This window comes from Homarus americanus, unplaced genomic scaffold, assembly GCF_018991925.1.
Source record: "Homarus americanus isolate GMGI-L3 unplaced genomic scaffold, GMGI_Hamer_2.0 scaffold34360, whole genome shotgun sequence".
Classification (NCBI taxonomy): domain Eukaryota; kingdom Metazoa; phylum Arthropoda; class Malacostraca; order Decapoda; family Nephropidae; genus Homarus; species Homarus americanus.
In genome coordinates, this window is record NW_024739403.1 from 8,332,033 (window position 1) to 8,350,474 (window position 18,442).

At 40.8% G+C, this 18,442-nt stretch overlaps 1 protein-coding gene across 1 annotated transcript in view; it reads left to right on the forward strand.

Annotated features, from left to right (window-relative positions):
* Positions 1–18,442, forward strand: part of LOC121874593 (Fanconi anemia group D2 protein-like) — a 92,122-nt gene that overhangs the window by 58,613 nt on the left and 15,067 nt on the right. Inside the window, exons 12-20 of the mRNA XM_042378802.1 lie at positions 228–382; positions 4,387–4,636; positions 4,861–5,066; positions 6,322–6,583; positions 11,210–11,394; positions 11,828–11,966; positions 14,136–14,243; positions 16,447–16,570; positions 17,108–17,220. Of these exons, the coding sequence (XP_042234736.1) occupies positions 228–382; positions 4,387–4,636; positions 4,861–5,066; positions 6,322–6,583; positions 11,210–11,394; positions 11,828–11,966; positions 14,136–14,243; positions 16,447–16,570; positions 17,108–17,220 (1,542 nt within the window). The remainder of the gene's footprint in view (positions 1–227; positions 383–4,386; positions 4,637–4,860; positions 5,067–6,321; positions 6,584–11,209; positions 11,395–11,827; positions 11,967–14,135; positions 14,244–16,446; positions 16,571–17,107; positions 17,221–18,442) is intronic.

An 18,442-nucleotide genomic window follows, 5' to 3' on the forward strand; every position in this document is an offset into this window, starting at 1 on the left:
GTCACTAGTTCATCCTTTTTGTTTACCTTCAGCCCTCCTTTCTCTTCATTTGTTGTTAATTTTTTCTTGATTTCCTTCCCCTCTAACTTTTCCTCTTTTTTTTTCTCCCATTTCTCATGTTCCCCAGTTCTTATTTTCTTATTCTCTCTGTCACCATTTCCTGTCTTCTTTTTTTACCTCTGTATGATGGGGTTAGATAATTTTGTGATAGATCATAATGTTGACAGGGTTCACTTGATGTGGTGGACGAGCTGGGAATTGGGGAAGTGAAGAGGCTGCTGGATGTTGTGAGCCTCCTCGTCTACTGTGACTCCTCACATGCTGCACTACAAGATGAACTGATCATCCTAGTCCGGAAGCAGCTCTCTCACTCAGTCTTGAAGTATGTTTAAAGTCTTCCTTCCTCCATTATCAAATTTTATGAAGTAATAAAGGTCAACCAATGATATTTTGGGCTCTTGTTGTGGTTGGGGTACACTTAGTTAAGGTTGAGTAATGTTCATTTTAGCTTCTATTAACAATGCAATTGTTCTTTTATGTCCTGTTACAATATCAGAAATGTAATGATTTAGGTTTTTGATGGGTTAAAGGATACTGTAGTAATTTATTTGCATTTTGTAGGAATATTCTTACAAGTGAACTTTTCTTAGTCTTGTGTTTGTTAAAGGAACAATGTAATAAAATTTTCTTTCTGATATACAGTACGGTACTGTACTAGATATGTTCTACAGTACTACTCTTCCACAACAAGGCCTCATATATGTCTCTGGTTTGCTCCTGTTACTACTTCCAACCCAACCATAGCCATCAGAATTATACCCTTCCCCAAAGGTCACCTGATGCCATACCCTGCTCTTTCACAAATACTACAGCTTCCTGGATGTCTATCTGTCCTACCTCATATGAATCCTTCACCCTATATTTTCATCTTGGTCCTTTCCTCTCACCCTACCATCCACCTTTAAGTTATATATATTATACACAATACATACACACTACAGCAGAATATCACCTGTAAATGTATTCTGTTTTGAGAGAGATTTGAGTATTCTGAGTATGAAATTTAAGAACATAAAATACATTACATATAATTATCTTTTTTTAAATTTTCAGTATATGTGAAAGTAAACGAGGAGAAATTGAATTATTAGGCAACTGGCTCACTAACTGTATAGTGGTGTGAGTGACGAGTCTACTTATCTTCATGTGAGTTTGAGGTGTAACTTACATGGTGATTGTAGGAGGTTGATGAAACATTGAAAGTTTATTTGTAGACTTAATGACATTACATGTGTTAGAGAATAATGTGCACAGGTATATGCAAAAACTAATACTGTAATGTAACCACAGTGACACAAGTACTATGGTTTGTTACTGTACAGTCAACTCTCGCTTTACGCGGTCCCACTTTACGCGGTCCCACTTTACGCGTTTCCACGTTTACGCGGTACCCTGCCGAAACCGGAATGCTCACTTTCCGCGGTGTGTGTACCCCTTTACGCGGAGAGCGGCTGGCGGTCCTCTCGCGCCTCGCCATTTTTGGATCCAAACCTCCCACCATCTCTCCCGCCATCCGCCATGTTGTGTAAGCGGCGCGAGTAAGTTGCGCAGTGTATGTCTGTTGCGTTATCGGTGACGTCATATGACGTAGCGGACTGTGATTGGGCAAACAATCCTTACTTCCCTCCCTGCTAGCTGTGATTGGTTTAATGTAGTACTATGACGTGCCCCGCCGCGGGAGCGTTCAAGCCCCATGACTTACCGCTTCAGTTACACCCCTCCAGGCTACACCGTGTATATCGGTATCCAGTGTTCCATAAGAATGGCTTCCACCAGACCACCACCACCACCACAAAGAAACCTTGCATTACCTGGACCCAGCCGCCCTAAGCCAAAGAAGACATGACGTTCCTTAAGCTACGAAATCAAATATAAGATCATGCAAGAGTTGGAGAAAGGAACAAGACAGGTTGATCTCGCGCTCCAGCATGGTGTTAACGAATCAACTATCAGGACAATTAAGAAGGATGCAGCCAAGATAAAGGAGCACATGAACATCACAAAGTCTACAGGTGCTTCTATGATCAAGTATTTCCACAACCAGGTGCTTCTCAAGACGGAAAAATTACTTGTGAGCTACTTGGTGCGTCAGGCGCGACGGAACATGGCGGTGGACACGCGCTCAGTTAAGGAGTACGCATGTGAACTGTATGCTGCAGTGTCACGAAAGATGGGAATTACAGAGCCCAAACCCTTTAATGCTTCCTCTGGGTGGTTACAGAGGTTTAAGAAGAGAAACAAGATCACCAATATCAACATTGGTGGTGAAGAAGCTAGTGCTGACCGTGTTGCGGCTAGGGAATTTCCTCCGTTTTTACGTGAGATTATGGAGGAAGGACAGTACAGTGACGACCAGGTGTTTAACATGGACGAATCTGGTCTTTTTTTGGAAAAAGCTACCTTCCAAGACCTTCGTTGTGAAGAATGCCAGCAAGTGTCGGGGGCCGGAAGTTGCAGAAGGAGCGCATCACCGTCCTGTTTACCTCCAATGCCTCCGGTACCTGTAAGCTCAAGTTATCGGTGATCCACACAGCACGCAAGCCGCATGCCTACAAGAGCATGGACATGACCAAGCTAAATGTCCACTGGCTGACCGCACGTAAGGCGTGGATGTTCTCTACACTGTCCCTCTCCTGGTTTGATGACTGTTTCGTTCCCGGTGTGAAGAAATTCTGTGAGCAACAGAATGTGGCATTCAAGATTTTGTTGCTGCTGGACAACGCACCAGGACACTCGCCCCTACTATTAGATCGTCACCCCAACATAAAAGTGGTCTTCCTTTCTCCCAACACTACGTCTATAATACAACCCATGGGCGAAGAATTAATCTGTAATGTAAAAGCTGCATTCTCTGCTAAAAAATTCAACCTACTGAACTACTACACCAACACCAAAGAAGAGTTGCGTAACCTGAGTGACACCAACACCGATAGCAAGAGCGAAGACGATGAGGATCAACAGTTGGCAGAGCAAGAAGTACTTTTAAAACAATTCTGGAGAACATTCAATGTCAAGAAAGCTGTGGACTTCTTGGTGGAGGCATGGGATCAGCTGTCTGTAGCAACTGTTCATCACGCATGGAGACATGTGTTGCAAGGCATTCCGGGCTTTAGGCAGAGTAAATCTGTGACTGGTGAGGTTCAGACTGTTGCAGTAGCAGTGGACCTTGCCAGAGAAGCTGTGCAGAGTGTTACAGCTGCAGGCTTCTCCGAGACCACCAACGACGACATCCTGGAGGTGATAAGGGATCCTGATGTGACTACCTACGAGATGGTAGATGATGATGACGTCAGTGAAGAGGCAGGTGATGCGTCATCCCAAGAAGAACGCCGTTTATCCCATAGTAATGTTAGGGGTGCCATCGAGTGTATTGAGAAAGTCAAGCTCTTCCTTTCCGACGACCCTGACGCAAACAGGTATGAAATCTTCACTACCCAGCTGTTGCAGGCTATGGAGCCCTACATCAAGGTTTAGCACGACAACATAAACACCAGCCGTCAGCAAAGCATAACAGAGTTCTTTCCCCGCAACCCACCACAGCCAGCCCAAGCCAGTGATAGTGACAGAGGCAGAGACAGTGATGATGACTTTGAGGGATTTGTCAGGGAGGCACTAGTAAGTGTGGATGACACCGATGAAGACTCACCTGAGGGCCAGTAGCCTGCCCTCTGCTTCGGAACCAGCCTCCATTCCCCTACACCGACCCATCTCTTCTACTAACATAAGTGTTAACCCCAACCTTGTTTTTTTCTAACCTAACCTTCAGTTTATTGACTGTTCCCTTCTATATTATGTGTGGGTGAATACCATCATAAAGTTAAGATGTTATTTTTAGTAAAACGTACGTATTGTGTCGGGAAAAAGTGGAGTTTGGGGGTCGGCCCGGTCTCTATTTCAATTAATCCCATATGTTATGTTGTTCACTTTACGCGTTTCTCACTTTACGCGGGCCGCCGTGGGTTGAATTAACCACGTAAAGTGAGGGTTCACTGTACATGCTTTCCTTGGACAAAAGTTCATGATTGTATCCACGTTACATAATTATCCATTTTACAGAAGCCTCATGGTCTCAAACTTTTCAGCTGACAGATACCTTACAGATACATAGAATATGAAGAGCTTCAAACATATTTGGATATTATTAGCTATAGTGGACTTTATAAATATGTAAAGAATAATTTTTTCTTGTTTCTCAGAAGAACATGATACTGTATCTAGTAATGGAGCACCAGTGTGTGGATGCACGTAACCAGATGGTTAAAAGCAAACTTCTTCTGTTTCTATACTGAGTGAATCAGTTGAATTGTCTTGACATTTTTGTCACAGGTACAAGCTTATTGGTGTGTTGAATGCTGCCCTTGCTATGAAGAACATGGTAGTGAGGGATGACAGCTTGAGTACTACAACGAGCAGCAAGTCATCAGGTTCTGGCCTAAATACATCCTCTCTGAAGGAGGCAGAAAACCTCCTCTGTCTAGTGTTGTCTTCCACAGCCAAGTCACCAACAGCTTCTGCATTGTTCATGGATGAGATGGCATCTATTACCCTCAAGGAGGGCATGAACTCAAAGCTAGAGGTAATTGATTATGCTCAGACTTTTTGTATTAACTTCTATAATTATACTGTATATTAGGAAATGGTGACCATAAATCTGTTAACTTGAAGGAATTTATGAGAAGTTTATTTTTCATATACAGAGTACTAGGTAATATCTCTCTCTTTGTTTTATCTATTCATTATCATTGTTTTTAATTTCTTCAACATGTGTCTATTTACAACCCTAATTTTTGCACTGGACAGGAATGGGTGTGTGATAAGATGATCAACGACTTTCAAAATACATTTGTGTTAGATTATGCCTTAGACTCTCAGCCTCCGGAGGATCTTTTTGCCCTAGAAGCGTGTTGGAGCTTAAATACAGATGTGGATGATACTGGCATCATCATGAACCTGGCACCATTGGTTATAAAAGCTGAAGCCACAAGAAATGACCCAGTAGCCAAAGAGTGAGTCATGTGCTCTGTTGTTTTTCACATGTTATTCTATGATTATCAGCAAGACACAGATATGATCCTCTTTTTAGACCAATGTGTGAGTATTACTGCCAGAGGGTTTGGTGCACACTGGAGATCAAGGTTCACAACCAAAAACTAAATGCTGTACAGAAATAGAGGCTCCAGATATTTAGTTATGGAAAATGTAAATTAAGCTATGAGCAACATGAGTGGGAGGTAGGAGGGATCAAGTCAATTGCCATATACAGTAATACCCCGCTTAACACGGTTTCGCTTAGCGCGATTTCACGTATACGTGGTGCCTCGCCAGAGCTGAACTTTCACTTAACGCGGGTTTTTCAACGTATACGCGCAGTGTCCGACTCGAGAGCTATTTTTAGATTCGCCCCACCTGCCACCCTGCCTGACTGCCTGCCTGCCTGCCTGCCTGTTTTAGCTCATAAAATTCATACAAATTACCCGGCCAGAATATAATTTACATTGCTGGAATTCTTACAATTTGGTGATCATTTTGAATATAAACATCATAGATTTTGCATTAGACATACAAATTTTAGATATAATGTTTACTCTGAGTAAATATGTTATCTTTTGTGCAAAATATATGACATTTATATTCAAAATATTCCTGGTCTTACAAGGAATCCAGCAATGTCAATTGTATTATCCTAACTTTAGTTTGAGATATTATTTATTAAAATTTAGTGGTTTTCCCCCCAAATTTCTCAGAGAGGGAAGAGCCAGCAGTGTAGTGTGAGAAGAGGGGGAGGGAGTTGAGTCCATTATTTGAATGGACATTAACTTGGTGACTGTATTTCTCTATTTCTCTAAGTATTAATTGTGTGCATGTACCATCATAAAATTAAGATGTTATTTTTACTAGAACATAGGTATTGTGTCGGAAAAAGTGGAGTTTCGGGGTCGGGCCAGTTTCTATTGGAATTAATCCCATATGTTCTGTTGTTCACTTAGCACGGTTTTCACTTAACACGGTACCCTGTGGGTTTTATTGACTGCGTTAAGCGGGGTACTACTGTATGTAGTGAGAGTATAGTATGTGGTCTTAGAATTATCCTTAACACCTAATTTGGGCATAGGGGTTAGGTGGAGGAGTGGATGATTACTTTTGACTGCAACTGTACAGTACAGTACATGAAATATCCACAGATGATTGCCACCTCCCCTATACCTAAGTTTCACTAATGATGGCTGCCATTTAGGGGTTTAAAATTATCAAGCTTTTCAGGAGCAAGATGGTATCCTTGGCTCCACAGTTCCGTCTGCTGCGAATGCTGGAGAGTCGTATTCAGGAAGGCAACCTTGGCAATATTGATGCTCTTCTTGGGTGTCCAGTGTACGGGCCAGCTACATCTGTCTTCGAGAAGTTTGATATCCTCACAAAAATGGAGCAGCATGCGGCCCTCTCCTGCATCTTCTATACCATTAATTGGTTTCTTGAACTTATTAATGCCTTTGTTACACAGAAGGATAGTGATCTGAAGCAGAAGGTTGGTAGTGTATTCTTTATGGACTGTTGATTAGATAGTCCACAGCACTTACTGATTCCAACACAACCTAACCTAATTATTGTGATTAGGTTTCATATTAGGCCCCAGTCATAATAGGTTCCAGTCACAACAGGTTAAGTTCATTTCGATTGGTTAAATAAAATTGTAGCCAGATTTTGTATGAATGGATGAAATTGAATCAAAGGATGGAGATGGGGTGATGTAGTATAGGTGCATAGTTGAATAAGACAGGTAAGATCTGATGATGCCCATTTGTGATTTTTCTGTTATTTATTTATTTTATTTTTTTACTGGGATTGGCCCACCCGGGTACAGGTCAACGACCCACATCGGGGCCTAGGGGGTGAAAAAAATAAAAATTAAAAATAGAAAAGGAAAAGGTAATATTAATCTACACATCGAGGCCTATGGGGGCAACAAAAAAAAGAATAAAGAAATTAAGAAATTGAAAAGGAAAAGGTTATATCAATCTACATCACGAAGATGCCGGAAAACAAGCTTTTTAAAGTGAGACAGATTGTATGAGTATGGAAACAGAAGAAAGCAGAACATTCCACAGTTTGGCTCTGTGAGGAAAGAAGGATGTACAGTGCAGTATAGTCTCGTTTTACGCAGTCAATTAAACCCATGGAGGTCCGCGTATAACCCGTAAACGAAATAAAAGAACATATAGGATTAATTGAAATAGAGACTGGGCCGACCGCCAGACTACCTTTTTTCCAACACAATACGTGCGTTGTAGTAAAAATAACATCTTAATTTTATGATGGTATGCACACACAATTAATATATAAGAGAAATATCAATAATATTAGGTTTTTTAACACTTATGTCAGTAGAAGAGATGGCTGGGCACACAGGGATGGGGGGCTGGTTCCGAGGCAGAGGGCAGATTAGTGGCCCTCAGGTGTATCACTTGTATCACCTGTATCACTATCCACCACAGAGGCTAGCAGGGCCTCGGCGTCAAACCCCTCAAAGTCCTTATCGTCACTTGGGCTGGTTGTGGCTGTGGTGGGTTGTGGGTGAAGAACTCGGTAATGTTTTGTTGACAGCTAGCATTGATGTGGTCGTGATACATCTGGACATACTGCTCCATAAATTTCAACAGAAGGTTATTAGACACTTCATAGTGATGATTGACTGGGTCTTTGGTAAGGATGAGCTTGATATTCTCCGCAAACTCGATGACCTCCTTCACATAACCATGGCTTGGGCCAGGTAGTTCGAGGTTTCTCGGGGGTGGTGGGGGTCCAGCGTAAGCCATTGTTGAGCAGATTAGCTGGCACGAGGGAGAACTGTTTATGCGGAGACGGAGGTCAATGGGACTGGCGCTTCTAAGGTCAGCGACTTATTCCCTCTGGTGGCAGGGCACGCCAAGTAAAATTAGACCAATCACAGCTCGCGGTAAAGGGGATGCATGGGTGGTAAGGATGCGTGGCCCAATCACAGTCCAAAACATTATCGTCACGAGTCTGACGTCAGCGGTGACGTAAGAGCGACCTAGCGCTCAGCCTTCCCCGTGCCGCTTCCCGAGTAAATTAAGGAATGTACCGCGTAACTAATAATTGTCGTGTCTTGACATGTGCCGCGTAAATGACCAACCGTGTATAAAAAATACACGTAAACCGAGACTATACTGTACTATAACGGGTTATTCTAGTGTTGACCGACATCCACAGAAAAATGATGGTCACCGTGGGCAAGATGTGTGTTACGAGCCCACGGCCTTGCCGGCGGTACACAGGATGCCAAATCCACCGAACATTGCCCATTAAAGTACCTATAAAAGAGAGAGTGAAGCAACATTGCGGCGAAGAGAAAGGGAAGAAAGATCGTCACCTAAGGGACGAGAGTTAATATGACGAAATGCCTTTGATTCCACCCTATCTAACAGTTGGACAGAAGAAATGCCACCCCAGATATGAGAGCAGTACTCCAAGTTAGGACGAATGAATCCCTTATATACTTGAAGCAACTACTCAGGAGTGAAGTAGCTACGGCATCTGTACAGCATTCCCAACTTTCGGGAGGCAGCTTCAGCAATGTTGAGGATGTGTGTGCTTCGATGACATATTAGAGGAAATGGTGAGGCCTAGCATATCTATTTAGAATTTGGCGGAATGATAGCGTCCTGAAATGTGATTGGTGGGAGATCATCTAATTTGGAAAGTGTAATTGGTAAATACTCAATTTTATTACTATTGAATTTAATCAAGTTTCTACCTCCCTATTCATAGATGCTGCACAGATCCACATTGATAGATGTAATGATATCAGCTCTAGAAACAGATCTAGTTTGAGAGTTAGGGGGAAGGGGAAAATGTGAAGAAGAGTGAAGAGTAGAATCATCAGCGTAAGAATGGATGGAATTAGTTGTAGTGTGAAGTAAATCATTAATAAAAAGAAGGAAGAGAGTAGGTGAAAGATCAGAACCTTGTGATCAGAAGACCCTAATGGGGCAGAAATTGAATATGAATAGTGTGAGAGGTTAGAGGTAAAACAAATATCAAGAATGTTAGCAAGTTGATCGTGTTGATCAGGAACGAGTGTTAGGTGTTTGATCATTTGTTCCAAATCATTAAGTAAGGAAAAAGAGTGCCTCAGCCCCACCTGGGTCATCATCCCTTGCAGAGCCAAGCCACTCTCTGTGATGTACATTAAAATCCCCTAGGTAGAGGATCTCGGTGTTGGGGTGTGTGGATAGCAACGACTCATGGCAAGAAGTGAGATAGTCAGAGAGTTCCAAATAGTTGTGAGAACAGTATAGGAAACAAAGAAAAATAGTCATAGTTGGTAGAGATATTTTGAGCCAGATGACATCATAAAGGGAAGATTCAAGATCCGTGAGTCGAGCTATAGGTGTACGTGTGTTGCACTAAGTGCTTACACCTCCCTTAGAACGGAAAGAGGTATAAAGATTGTAGTTGGAGACTTGAAAAGGTTTGGGTGAAGCTGCTTTGGTCAGTTGAAGATCGGAGAGTAGTAAGAGGTCAGGGGAAGAGGTTAATAGATGGTGCTCCACAGAAGAAAAATTGGATCTCAGGCTGTAAATGTTGGAAAAATGAAGTGTGAAAAAAGCCTATCCCCCAGCAACCGCGGTGGCGTCAGTTGAGGCCCCAGTAGTTTGATGATATCAGGTCGGCCCTGGCGTCCACAACCTTCCTGACCAGTGGGACCCATCCGAGAAGGCCCCGCTTCAATATTAATATCAACTGACATCATAGGAGAGTAAAATAGAATGGATAGAGCAGATCAAGAGTGAGGAAGGTTATATTAGTTGTGTTGTCAATAGTAAGAGAGAGAATTGAGACTTTGCAATTGTGTATAAATGTGGCAGAAAGACAGATCAGCAACCTGGGACTTGGTCAAAATTTTTGTGATGCCATATGGCAGCAGGGTCTACCATTAGACAACACATTATGCTTCCAATATCTTCCCAGGTGGTAGTACCTCCCTGTTTGGTTGCTGCCTTCTACCTACTACCTATGGTAACATAGGTGTACGTATTAATGTAGAATAAGTAAATAACTTGCAAGTGAACAGAAGGCCAGAGTTGAAATGGAATGAGGATTGATTGAGTTGACAGTAATTAGTATATACATTTGACTTTTATAATCACACACACACACTCATGCACACACACACACACACACACACACACACACACACACACACACACACACACACGCACACACACACACACACGTGCACGCACGCACACACACACACACACACACACACACACGTGCATGCACGCGCACACACACACACACTTCTAGTATGTCCTTAATCCCATTCTTCCATTCTCCCATTCTCTTATATTGTCTTCACCCCCTACCATCCATCTCTGAGTTATACTGTTTCGAGCAGTAGTCGTCCCCTTTGTTTCCAGCACCTTAGCTAGCTCTTATGGTAGAAGTGTATTTTGTAAGGCATCTGATGAAAGGATGGAAAGGAATTTAACTTCAGGAAAATCCTAACAATTGACTGCAGAGACAAAACTTGCATAGAAGATGTCCATGAAACAACGATGATGATGATAATAATGATTATGTTATTACAGTATTATTGGAAAAATTTTCATTGTAAAACATGAGGGGGTGCTGGTGATAGAGTGGTACCGCTCTTTCCTTCGCAAGCGAGATGTCACGGGTTCGATTCCCGGGCCGGTGGAAGTTGTTTGAACACACTTCCTAGCCCCCATTAGTCCCTGTTCACCTAGCAGTAAAGAAGGTACCTGTTGTAAGTCGAAAGTTGCTAATTCGTATTCAGGGACAAGTTGTTGGAGCTTCCAATAACTTGATGACACAAACCATTGACTCTTCAGGCTTCTACGCCCTTGACTCTTCAGGCTTCTACGCCCTTAACTCATGAGACATAAGGGCAAGCATGAACTTAGCATGCTTCCCTGTTGGGCACTGTAAATGCTTCTGTGCTTCACCTTACACAAGGATGTAGGGGAGTGCCCAATAATAAAAAATAAAAAAATAAATAAATAAAAAATAAATAAATAAAATAAAATTGTAAAACATGGTAAAGTTAGTAGATTTTGAATATAAATATAGAAATAAGATATACCTGGGCATTATTGTATTATTTCAGGTATACTCACGTGTGAGGCACGTGATCCACCTTCAGAACACATTGTTGCAGCTTTTGATAAAGTGTCCGGGCTACTCTCCACCTTTGGCAGTGTTTGATCTGGACACATCTTCAGCACTGCCATCATTCACAATAACCAGCTCAAAGAAAGGAAAAAGGGGAAGAAAGTCAAAATCTGGGAAAGGGTGAGTTTATGTTCTAGTAAGAAGGATCTCAGCATCTCAAAGAGAAATGATAAAAATAGATGCAACTGAGATTGAGTATTGACTTAATTACTTGCACATGGGGTGGGTGTGAGATTGGTAGCCATTCCTTTTGTCAAAGAAAACAGATTCTCATGGGAACTTTTCTCTGTTTTCTGAATATTTTGGGTTTTAGATTGACCTTTCTCTTAATTAAGTTAAAAGTTATGAGGGCTGTCTGTATTTTTCAATTCCATCAGTTAGTCACTTATTATAACCCCATTGATACCACAATAAAGATCCATTTTTAGGGACACACTCTATAAGCTATACTGTAAACTGTTTTACTCAATAGTTCTGTTTTTATTTGTAAACCTATGCTTAAGAAAGCTTTTGGAATCATTAATGTCACAAATTTTATTTCTATGAAAAACAGTAAAAGTAAAGGGAAGAACAACAATGGTGAAGCAACACAAGTGGGAGCTACCCAGGCCAACTCACAGCCCACCACACAACCCACCATACAGCCCACAGCCCTAACACAGGGAGAGGACAAGGAAACAGTTAATACTGAGGTTAGTTTATTGTGAAATTTGAAAAGTCTTGAAAAAAAAATAGCGAAAAGCTTAGAAGTCAGTATCAGAACATAATGGCTGTCTCAGTTTCCTGTGCAGAACAGCACTGACAGAGATATACATTTGTGAGCCCAGTAACTACAGTCGGCCCTTAACATTCGCGGGGATTACGTAACAGAGATACCCGTGAATGTTAAAAATCCGTGTACTATTGCTGCCCCCCCCCCCCCTAAAAAATCCCTGGCCCCCCATGTCCTTATTTACCGTATATACCTGTGTGTAGTTCGAGTTTTTAAGACCAAATTATTTGGCAAAAATTGGGGGTCGACCTCTAAACGGGTAATAGTTTCGTTAGGTTGAAAAATATTTACCAGTAACTAGCCAAATCCATGGTATGGTAGCACAGGACGATGGAAAACAAAGTATTCATTTATTAAAGTTAATTTATAGATACTGGACATAAATTTTTGTTCATTACATTTGAAACATCAATCTTTGTTAATTAAATTTGAAACAAGAGAAAACTACGATACTGGATTTTCATTAAAATATTACATCACAAGTATATTTTACCTTAACTGTGACTGAATGAATATATTCTCGGAAATAAATATGGAAATGTAATATTTTTGCTGGAATGACGTACATATTATAGTGGGAAGTGGGATAAAATCATGACGAAAGACTTTCGCTTTCTTTCGTTGTTCAAAATATTTTACCGTAATCGCTTTTCGAATGGTTTTCAGTTAAAAAACTGTTGTACTCGTACTGTATTACAATAATATTCTATCCTATCATTAGCCTTATAATCCCACAACTGAAAACCATTCGAAAAGCGATTACGGTAACATCTTTTGAACGAAAGAAAGCGAAAGTCATTGCTTTCGTCACTTTCCACTGTAATACGTACATCATTTCAGCAAAAATATTACATTTCCATGTTCTCAGAAATAAATGGTAGTTTTGTTGAAACGTAATGTACAGTATTTATTAAAATGCAAAAATAGCTATAAAAACAATTAATACACCCGTAATGTACTGGCTGGCATCTCCACTCGTCCCTGCTCCCGCCAGTCACTCCCTCCGCCTCCTCCCCGCTAGCCACCTCCTCCCCGCTCTATCCCTCCGCCTCCTCCCGCTCTATCCCTCCGCCTCCTCCCGCTCTATCCCTCCGCCTCCTCCCGCTCTATCCCTCCGCCTCCTTCTAACCCACGCCTCCTCCTCCCGCTCTACTCCGCTCTATCCCTCCGCCTCCTCCCGCTCTATCTATCCTCCGCCCGCCTCCCCCGCTCTATCCCTCCGCCTCCTCCACATCGTCACTACTGTTGTATTACAATAATATTCTATCCTAATTGACTTGAATAAATACTACGATACCATATTTCTGAATATTTTCATTAAAATCCATCCAAATCATTTTCCTTGCCATCGGCAGCACCAAACAGCTTCTCCCAGTCCTCTCCTTGAACAGGGGCTAGAGGGTACGTGTTTTTCGAATCGTTTTCAATTAAAAAAATGTTACATCACACTCGTATATTTTACCTAAACTGCGCCTGAATGAATATATTCTTGGAAATAAATAGTAATTTTGCTGAAACGTGATGTATTTCAATGTAAATTAGGATAAAATACATGAAAACAAGAGACTTTACCTAACCTTCCGATGTTCAAGAGATGTTACTCGTTTTTTTAGTAGTTTTCGGTTAAAATACTCTTATATTAGTGATATTCTATTTATACTGTGCTTGATATAATACATTCACGGAATTGTAATATTTTTGCAACTACAATGCTGATGTCAACACAAGTGTGGTTACAGCGAGACTGACTGAGTGAGGGAGAGCTATGTGTGTGTGTGTGAGGTTACGGGAGCGGGCGGTGTCCCGTGCCGAGCGCGAGTTGAATGGCGCGCGATTTGAATGTTCCTCTGGCGGGGCAATCCGCGTATTTGCGAATCCGTGAATGCTAAACCCACGTATGTGAAGGGCCGACTGTATTATTATAAACTGTGATACTGTATTTGTTTGTTATTTCTGTAGGAAGAATTGATTTATTGTGATATGATAACTGATTATTGTCTAGTTCCCAATATATATCTTTATTTGTTTATACCTTATACAGTATTGGTGTAGTCATTCTCATTAAGCACTTACCTTTTTTCTGAGAAAGGTGTCGTCTTCAGTAGACATGACCACGCTGCGGCCATATTTCAGGGAGCTGCATCTGGATGTATTCTGTCTCCTCTTCAGAAAACTGGGACTAGAAACTGATGTGGAGGTGAGTCATATCCTTTTACTGTACAGTAAATGATAGCTATTATGCTTTTCATTATTCTATAGCTTATTTTAGGATCAAAGAACAGTGACAGATTAAGAGAATCACTGTCTTACAGTACTTTACAATTTGCAGCTGAGGTGTGTAGGTACAAGAGAAAAGGAAGAAAGATTGGTGGGATGAGAAGATTACTCATTGTATTGCATCAAAGGAGGCCAAAATTATAAAGGGGAACCTTTTGAACAAACCCAGAAGAAAGAGGAAGAAACAAATTTCAGATTACTTGCTTGAGGATGAGATTAAGAGATGTGGAAATTAAATAAATGGAAGAAATAGACCTGGTGGTGTGGGTGTATTGTGAGAATGTGGAGTGAAAGATTGTTCAAAAGAGTGAATAATTCATAATTGGATGATAGGAAGAAGAGTTAAGACCAAGATGATGGAGAAAATGGCACAATAGAAGCAGTGTTGTGTGTGAGTGGTAGGAGAGCAGGATATTAAGTGGTTTATTGGGATTAATAAATTGATGATGACAGCAAATGAAGTGAAAGCCTGTGTTTGCTTGAAGTTTCAGCTGCTCTGCAATATAGTGTGGAGGTGCCTTAGCATGTGAAAATAAATGTTATACAGTAATACTTATGAATAGTTTGAGACAGTAGTATATATTTGGATAAATTAATGTATGTACAATTGCTGACAAAATTCCCTGGACACTTGGTAGTAAAGTATCTGGCATGAGGATCATTAAGTGAAGGGGATTGAAATTCTAACATATTTTCCAGATATTGTTTTGTTTTCCATATTGTGGTTCTGATATAATATGTGCTAAAAAACAACATTATTAAATATAAACCAGTAGTATGTACAGTATATGACCCAGAAAAGGATGCCAGATGCAGTAAACCCTTGATAACTCGGCATTCGATATCTTGGAATTTTATAAAATTCGGCACGTACAGTAAGTCCTCGTTTAACGTTGTCCCCGATAATGTTGTTTCGCTATAACGTCGCTGTATGTATATTCTGTATGCTGTATTTATATTATGCTATGTATATTATGTATGTGCTCCATTTATGTATTATTTATTTAGCCTAGCTAGTAGCGTGTGGCAATGTATTTATCAATGTCCCACATGCTTAATTAATGTGCCTGGCGACGTATGGAAGCTGCTAATGTATCACTTGCCATACGTCGTCTATAGAGCAGTTGACCAGCGGACAGGCTGAAGAGCGCTACTCCCCTTGTGTACATATCTCTTATCCAGTAAATCGAACCTACAAAATCTATACAGGTGTTTGTGGTCGCTCCTGTATATTGAACTTATTACCCAGAACACGAACAGTCGCTACTCTTTAGATGCCAATAATTCGGTTAACTTCCCGACGACTCAATATAAAGTCGTCATGGACTACATTTTACGGCGCACCACCCTCTCTCGTCTTGCTGCGCTACACTCTTTCATCTTGGCGCGCTACCTCTCACTTGCGGAACATCACAGCGTGCCCAAGTGTTGTCAGTCTTTCTTAGGCTTCCACAGCGTCCATGCGTGTTTAAGTGTTTTTGCTCTTAATACTGTACTGTACTCTAACCATTCAAAATGGCTTCTAAGCACCCATCAGGTGCTAGTGTTGTGAAGAAGCAACACGAGACCATTAGCTTCCTACAAAAATGGAGGTTTTAAACCAGGAGGAGGAGCCACCCGCCGGGTTTCGGTGACTCGCCACCCTCTTCCTCCTCTCTCGCCCTACTCCTCCGCTCCACTACCCACCACACACTCGCTCCACCACCTCCGTCCGTCAGTGAGTATAATACAAAATGGTTTAGTTTATTTATATGCTGACAAAATATTTGTTTGTAATTCCCTGTAAAATGGCTGGCAAGCATAAAAGTGAGAGTTCTTGTGGAGCTGAGAAGAAAAAGAGACACCCATTTTAGAATTTCTATGTACAGTATTATTTTCGCCTTTTCGACTTACGACCGATTCAACTTACGACCTGGTCGTTGGGACGGAACCCCATTGTAAGTCGAGGAAAGACTGTATATGGGTTGATAATTTTTTATTGTTGTATTTTTAGGGGGGGGGATAGTTCGGCAAGGCCAGCTCCCCATATATGCCGAGTTATCAAAGTTTTACTGTAATGCCAAGTGCTTAGGGAATTTTGTCTGTAACTGTACAGTAATTTATATATATTTTCTTGGTTTCAGGATCGCAGTCGATTATCATTATCAGAAGCTGAGTTTCTACTGACAGATCTCAACTTCAAACTCACACATGTTTTTAGAAATGGAAACAAACGAGCATCAGTCCTTGGCCATGGATCAGAGAAGAGTGAGTCATTTTATGGATCTCTTGTATTACCCCTAATATTCTGGGGGGTTCTTTCATTATGGTCCTCTTCATAGCTCTGGGTCCTGTTCCCTTCACTCCTTTTAAAACAAGAAGGAATAAATTGGGAGACTGATTCTGAAGACTTGTTTTAAACCTTTAAATAACAGTGACTGGGATTAATTCATGAATTAGTTTTTGTTATTATCATAACCATGCCCCTTAAAGGAATCTGTAGACACATCACTACATAAGGTGGAGGGCTATGAATTGTGTCATCACATAGCCTGTGTGCACCACTCTTGTATCACCACCGTGAAACATATGAGGCACTCTGGAACACCGACGTATCAACCAATCCAAGAAGAAAATGAGATTCTCTTCCCATTGTATTGCCCAGATGAATCTTAGTCATGTTAGTTGGGCTGGGATGGGAAATGTCTTTGGAGCATGGATAAAATCAAATTATAAAACATAGGAATTTCAGCATAGGTGGAACTAGACTTTAAAATTGTGTTTAATAATGTTATATCACCTCAGGTATTGGTTACTCACACCTTGACCTCTTCACACCTGCCGAGGTCGCTCAGCGTGCTTTTCGGTTCCTCAAGCCAGTGTGTGTTCACATGGAATCAATTAATGATTTCTTTCAGGTTTGTATTACTTATTTCTTTCATTTGCTCATGATTGTTTTCCCACTTTCAAATCTTTTCCTACTGCAGTAAACTTTAGGATCCAGAGGCTTATGTAATATGGATACTGTACAGTAATTATGTAAAGTGAATACTATCACGAACATATGTCCAAGGAGTGTTTGTAGTAAACCATAGTACAGGCAGTTCCCTGGTTATGAACGAGTTCCTAGGGACGTTCTTTAGTTGAAACACATCTTATACATATAAAGTGATCCCTCGGTTAACGAACACAATTCATTCCAGAAGGTTGTTCGTTAACCGAAACCATTTTTTCAATGGGATTTTGGGTAATTGGTTCCAGCTCACCGGAAATTACATACAAACTAAAAATAAATGCAGTAAAGTACACTTACTTTGAGGTGTGCATGTAGAAGGCTCCTGGTTGATGATGATGATGATGGGAATTAGAATGGGGGTGGAGGAGAAGGGAGAAGAGAAGGCATTGGGGTGGAAGAGAAGTCACCCCATGCTGCCATTTCACCCATAAAATTTAAGTTCACTTGCTGTAATTCAAGATTATTTTCTTTAAATCAACACTGCACTGCATTATATATTGTCAATTTGTAAAATACACTTCAGAATGACCAATAATTGTACTGTAAAAATGTAAAAATAGTTTATGTTCAAGAGAGTCTCAAGCAAGATGCTTCCTCCACAGAGCAGAGACACAAAGCGACGCCATTCTGGGGAGTCAAGTGGCTGTTTGGCGTGCTAAAAACTAGTTCCCTGTACTTCAGTTATGTTAAATATTTGTTAAAATGACTAAAAATTTTAATATAAGACTTGGAAAATTATTGAATAGTACAACCTTCTTGATATTTACTCAAATGGTAACGAATTTAAGCCCTAAAACCGATTACTGTATTGGCGGACTTATACTACAGCTGGTGAGCAGCCGAAAGCAGGCGAAAACATGTTGGGAAAAATTCGTAAGGAATTCGTTAACCGAAGTGAAGAATCTTATGGAAGGTAATTCGTTAACCGAAATTTTGTTAATCGAGGCGTTCGTTAACCGAGGAATCACTGTACTGTACTGTACTGTATTCACAGAATAATGTTTAAAATCCCACTACGTACATCATAGCCTGAACCCATATATACATCTAAAATCCCTTAATTTAAGAGAAAAGAAAAAATAGAATGACTAAATACAGTAAATGAAAGTAAAAAATAAGCCATC